At 36.8% G+C, this 6,512-nt stretch overlaps 1 protein-coding gene across 12 annotated transcripts in view; it reads right to left on the bottom strand.

Moving 5' to 3' along the window:
• Positions 1 to 743: 743 nt before the first annotated feature.
• Positions 744 to 6,512, bottom strand: part of LOC136834961 (RNA-binding protein Raly-like) — a 732,807-nt gene continuing 727,038 nt past the window's right edge. For 10 of the 12 annotated variants that reach the window (XM_067097862.1, XM_067097884.1, XM_067097873.1 and 7 more), the window contains 2 exons: positions 4,316 to 4,465; positions 744 to 1,706 (listed from right to left, as the gene is read on the bottom strand). In XM_067097862.1, coding sequence (XP_066953963.1) covers positions 1,539 to 1,706; positions 4,316 to 4,465 — 318 coding nt within the window. In that variant the 3' untranslated portion in view covers positions 744 to 1,538. The remainder of the gene's footprint in view (positions 1,707 to 4,315; positions 4,466 to 6,512) is intronic. The other 2 variants (XM_067097962.1, XM_067097933.1) reach the window with 2 other exon arrangements.

The raw sequence follows: 6,512 nt of genomic DNA, 5'->3' as shown, positions 1-6,512 counted from the left end.
GAATCAAGCCCTTGGGTAAATTTAATTTTTCCAGACACAAACAAACAGGTTCTAGTTTCTTTCAAATCACTGTAATCCCTTCTTCGACGATGGAAGGCAATGTCACATTCAACAGCAGAAATGTTCACTCTTACCATGAGTAGAATGCCTGCAAAACACGATAATACTTCCCTGTATAAAGATTTTCTGATTATCATCGCTTGCAAGCACGGAAAAATACTAGTTATCTATTGAATCCGCGTAAATGGATATAAAATTTCATGTGCATTTCATAAATACAATAAATATGGAAGTTAAAAAAAATCTTTCTTTGCAAAAATTATGATTCTTTCATATATAGTTCACAGCTTGAATACACAGATGATGATGATTTAAAATAAGAGACTAGATAGACTGACTAGACTAGGTGTCTTCCGAACTGTTTATATTATCTAAAATATTCAAAAGTAAGAATACCTTTGTCGCCTCAGGTGAATTATTGAAATATCATACTAACAAAAATGGAAATATCAATGACTAGAATTCATACTGGTAATCTTCAATATACCATATATACGTTCTTGACAATAATTTTAGTTTCCTTAATCATCATCACTCTGATGGCAGCTGTAAAAATAGTGCTACCATTAAACCTTCCGTGACTGTTTAAGTCTCATATAATGCTTCTGTGCAGTAACCAGACTGTATAATTTTATATACTTTTCAGTTTCCGTTTGAAATCAGTGTTTATTCATTGTCAAGTAACGAGAAAATGCGGGGTTCATAATATGTGGGAGAAGCCTTGGAATACTTATTACTTTCGTTTTTGAAATACAAATAATCATGACTTCTTTCGCAACTAGGGTCGACTGAGACCCTCCTTACTCGTACAACAGAAAGAAAAAAAATCGTACAACACCATGTCTCTCTGACTACACAGAAAAAAAACAAAAACAAAAAAAAAATCCCAAATGTAAGTTCCCATATATACAATGAATATTGTAATCTAAGAAGATTATACGGTCTATGTAAGATCATGGAAAATCTTTACCATACAAGTGACACTAATACTGACGACCCGAACCTTTCCTTCAGGAGGTTAAACACAAACTGGAGTCTCGGGACATCCTAGTAGTGTCATTCATCTTTATGAAGATCCTTTATTGCAAAAGTAGGGAGGTGGCGTTGGGGAGACGCAAAGATAAAATATATATCTCTAAATATATGTATATAAATGACAGATGCTTCGCGTGTCGGTGTTGGTGTTGGAAGCTCTGCATCTCGATACACCAGATCAATTATTATTCTTTTGATTATAGATTTGTGGAGGAGGTGGTAGAGGAGTTCTGAGGTAATGGGTGCTCTCAAGTGTACATCTCATCCCTTAGACTTTTTTAGTATTTCCTTTATTGCGTGTGTGTCGTGAGGAGGATAAGCGGGAAATATCAAGGGGAAGGAGCAGTTAGAAACGGGAGGGGCTGGAGGAAACAGGTTGATGGAGGAGGAGTGGGAGCAGATGATGATGGAGCTTAGCAAAAGGTCTCCAAAATGGAGGTGCTTCACTGTGTCACGACGGCCTCTGTTTTGAGAGACGAGGGGACCACCACATCGGTGGGAAGCGTTGGGGGCGACGCTCCGTTCATGATATCGGTGCTGTTGCCTTCGATCTCCTCAGCGCCGCTCAATCCGTGGCCTCCCTCGCCGTCGTCAAGTCCTCCCACGCCGTTCTGGAAAGGAAAACAAAATAAACGCCCTGATGATCGAAAAGTGCAATATGCTTACATTTCTTAGCGAGAAAACACATTCTTATATAAATAAATAAATAAATATATATATATATATATATATATATATATATATATATATATATATATATATATATATATATATATATATATATATATATATATATATATATATATATATATATATATATATATATATATATATATATATATATATATATATATATATATATGTATATGTACTTTTTTTTTATTCAGTGGGGATTGAATCAGAAGGGTATATCCCTCCGGTTCTTAGCAAGTAAAGTTAAAGCACGATAATTATGAAATAATTACAATAATGAATTAAAAAGAGACTGTGAAAGAAAGCATTCCAAACAATGTTTTAGGTACGCATTTTCTCGAACCAATGGGAAAAATCATATAGCAAAGTTAGTGACATCAAAATAGATTTTCCTAATTTTCCTCTGGAGAACTGCCTCTGTAATTGCACATCGACTAAATTAATTTTTAAAAAATATGAACCATCAAAATGGGATGATTCATCTGACAGTGAACAGAATAGTACATAAGAAGAAACACTTGACCCCTGTCAACGGAATTCTTTCATACCTTGAAAGACAATAATTACTGTAAGTTTGAGATGTCTTCGCTTACACTGAAGAGAAAATGAAATTCATCTGTCTGCGTATCGTCCATAAACTTTGTCTAAAGCAGTGAGACGAAAGTGGAAGGTTTCTTAGGATGAAATTTATGATATTCTGTACTGATACAATACCATCAATATCTTACTAGCAAAAAGTAAATTGATTTTGTACCTATGACGCAGTAAAATGTTTCGTGCCTCATGTGCAACCAGTTGTATTAGTAATTTGATAATAAACTGTAGACAATATGAATTAAACGGAAACCCCCTTATTCCATTTGATCACCATCATCTCCAAACTACAGTGATCTTCACTTCAATAACCGTTTTCGAAGAAATTACCTGCCAATTTCCTAATAAATATTTCAAGTCCAAGGCCAAAGGTAAGCCCTGGCAACTAAAAGCTAAAGTCAGCAAATGAATTCAGAGTCTGAATAGTTAGTTCTCTGCCAAGTCGCAAAATCAATGAGCATCTTTCCGATATATATTTCTTGGGACTTGGTACCGAAGCCAGGTTTATCCCTACCATATATTACGATCGAGATGTGTTCCACGCACAAGGCATCAGGTATTTTACGAAAAAGATGCAGCAGTTTTAAGGAAGTAAAACTCAAATTTCAATTCAATGAAACTATAGTGTAGAAAGGATCTCTGTACATGAAAGAGAGAGAGAGAATTTGCCTAATCATTTGTATAGGTATTTTTTCTGAGCATTCTTCACCTTGTTTCCCTACATCAAACTACAAAACTCCAATCTTCGTAAAAGAAAACGAACACCCAAGGAAAAATGTTACCCTTCAGGTAACAGGCTGAATAGCCTTTTTCCCTAACAAAAGGACAACTATGGTTATCGCTGGGACTGAAAACAGCTAATTCTGGAGAAATGTTCGAGCCCAAATAACTTGCGATTCGTATGTTTCCGGTAGACTTCAAATCCAGAATACGTAAAAAAAAAAAAAAATTCTTTCCTTTTCTTCTTCCCTTTCTTCATATTTCAAATACACCTTCACTACCTGTCCTCTCCTCTGGTCCTTTTCTTCAAGTATAAGAGATTTCCGTCTCCTTCCTTTTCTTTGTTTGATCTTTGCTGCTCTCGTGTTTTTCTCTCTGTCGATTGCACAGTTTTTCCAGAAACACTTTCGGCTTATGAATCCCTTCATCCTCATTTCTTGAACCCCACCAATAAATTTCATATTTATCCGTTAACATATATGTTCATTACATATTTTTACTTTGGTGGTGATCACCTTCCCTTCTTTCGAGTGTCAATTTTCTTTGTGGTCCTACTTCACCTTCCCAACCTCTGTGCCGCTTTTCACCTTCCTCAACCCCCTCCCCGCCCCAGCCTCCTCCAGTTCCTTGGGATCTCTCATCGCTGTCATATTTCTTAGGTCCAATTTTTGAGAGTGTTGCTCTTCCACGAATTAACCGTAGATACTGGCATCGTTGTGAGAGTGCGGCCGTGTGCATTAGCCCCGATTGTTGAGAGGAAGAGAGAAACGATACCTAAATGTAGAGGTAGAGAGAGAAAGAGAGAGAGAACAGAATGGAGGAAGACTAAGAGTGAGCAGGGCACGAGTTTGTCCCCCGGGATGCAAGGAGGGAGATGTGGTGCCTTATACAAATGCATTCACACAGGCACTCCTGCGTCTCCGCTCTTGCTTCATCTTCATCATCTTTGGCTCTTCCCTCCAGCAGTATAAATATCTGAATGTATTTTCTTAAGTTGCATTAGTTCTATACTGCATGTCATTTGTCATTTCTCATCATTATCTATTCTTTTAACTTTACCTCTGCATGCCTTATTTTAAGGTGTGATTCTCTCTCTCTCTCTCTCTCTCTCTCTCTCTCTCTCTCTCTCTCTCTCTCTCTCTCTCTCTCTCACACACACACACACACACACACACACACACACTTTTACCTGTACAGAAATGGATCCGTTTACCTGCTTGGGCTGAGGTTCATCATCATTATGGGGGGCGTCGGCCCCGTCTCCGGAGGCTTCACCTCCGTCAGCTGAGGAATCCATACCGACGTCGCTCCCTTCGGTGCTCCCCGCTGTGTTGTCCCCGGCGGCATTGCATGAGCCATTATCCTGCAAGGCAGTAATTTCGCAATGTTATCATCGTCTCTGCCTTCCACTTTCCAGAGTGAGGAGCAGGAATTTATTAATAACTCTCTACTCACTGGCTGACTCTTACAAAGCATCCACTAGTCTTTTCCTTCGGGGGTAGAATGCCCTGTACAAGTTTACAGCGGATGACATGGAAGCAGTGCTTGCTTGCAATTTCTTTCAGTAATTAAATTTAGGTGGTTGTTATGTTTTGCCTTGATTTTGTTTATCATTATTTTTCTCCTTGTATAACTCCATGAATGTGTAAAAAACACTATACCTGTTTACATGAGAATTATATGGTGTAACTGCACACCTAATAAAGTACCACAGATAATGTATTACCAACTAGTGAAATATATATGGCAGACCATATAAACACACACATATTCATAAACATTCTTTCATTCAGACTAATTATCAGGAACCTGTTACATTTTCTAAATGATTTTTTTCCATCTTGCACCTTTTTTACTACACTATCATAAAAAATGTAGACCGTATAATCATTTCACTTACAAAAGAAAATCATTCAGAATAATGGATGAATGTCTTTTGCACAGTTATCGTTTCTTATCATCATAAATCCCACGTTCATATTTTCTATAATAAATGAATCACAAAACTATTCACTACAGATTTAATCTGTAATTAATATTTATTTCTTGAAATAGGTGGATCATGCTTGAGTTCTATTAGCGTCTGAAGTTACTTTCTGGTCCTCATTATAGATTCTGCAAGCCAAAACCCCCTGACGCTTTCCTGTCCTATCTCTTTAATGTCTGGGTAACCTCCCTTTGCAGCCACTGGGAATCTAAATCTATTGCCATTGTTAGCCAAGAGAGTGACTATCTTAACAACAGTTTCACCATTAGCATTTCTTTCATTTTTCATGAAACTAATCCTAGTTGCCTATTAGTTCACAAACTTATCTGCGTTCTATGGTCGGACATAAGTCCTTATTTCAGTGTTAAGAGGCTTTATTTTCCCCCTCTAGCAACTTTCTTCTTTGTCCTTCTTTAAAACATCATCTCATCATCCACGAGTATCTCGAATTTGAAGCCTGTTCATCTTCTACAGGTGTTTTTCGCTTTTCATGAAAGGTTTTCGTTGTTGATGTGCTAGCTAATCAATCCTTCAATGCATAACTTTTCCTTATATCTTCCGAGGCCTTCTTTTGCAAGTTTCCTTGTAAGGATTACATCTAAATCCATATGTTTTAAAGCTTCAAAAGGCTTGTCTTAAATGCAAATCAATGGGCAGCTTTCCCCTGTATGAGAAAAAAAAATTGGATTTTTTTTACACTCCAGCTATGTCTCCTACCTAAGATTTTTTTTAGAATCTCCCTAGAGCAAAAATCGGCTCTGGTGATAAGCCACTTAGAATAAAAGCACCAGGAGGAGGAGCATCAAAAGACAGATGTTTAGCCTTTTGTACCCTTCTTAGGTTGGCAAGTCAGTAGCTAATAAAGGCGGGTAAAAATGGAACTGAACTTAAAACGGCAGGTTATTTTAACTTGGCCTACTGAAGATGAAGCGAAGTTACAATAATTTTTCTCTAACACACAAGCGTTATTTTGGCTAAGAATATGAAAACCAATCCATATCAGTCGATGAACTCTTCAATGGAGTCCAAGAAAGATGTAATGATCATAAAATAAAAAAAAAAATTTTGCTTTGAGACCATGAACCGCTCATAAAGTACTTTACGTGTACATAACATTGACAGAGGGCTAAGTTAATACCGACAAAATGAATGAAAAGTATTGCAGCCACGAAACAAAATATATCGACATTAAACATACTATACAAGGGAAAGCATTACACCAAATTCATTGTAAACTTCGATTTTTCTAAGATGGAGTCTTAACTTTTCTAATGACAGCTACTGCCGTCATTTGTCATTTTTCCTATAGTCTTTCCTTTACGATTTATGGATCATTCGTTAGGAAAGTTACTTATATTCGAGGATTATTATATGTCTACTTTCCTAATTCAGAGATGGCTTACATATAAGAAGTTCTAGCGAT

This window comes from Macrobrachium rosenbergii, chromosome 4, assembly GCF_040412425.1.
Source record: "Macrobrachium rosenbergii isolate ZJJX-2024 chromosome 4, ASM4041242v1, whole genome shotgun sequence".
Taxonomy (NCBI): Eukaryota; Metazoa; Arthropoda; class Malacostraca; order Decapoda; family Palaemonidae; genus Macrobrachium; species Macrobrachium rosenbergii.
Note: the sequence above shows the minus strand (reverse complement) of the source record. Positions and strands in the feature narration are given on the sequence as shown.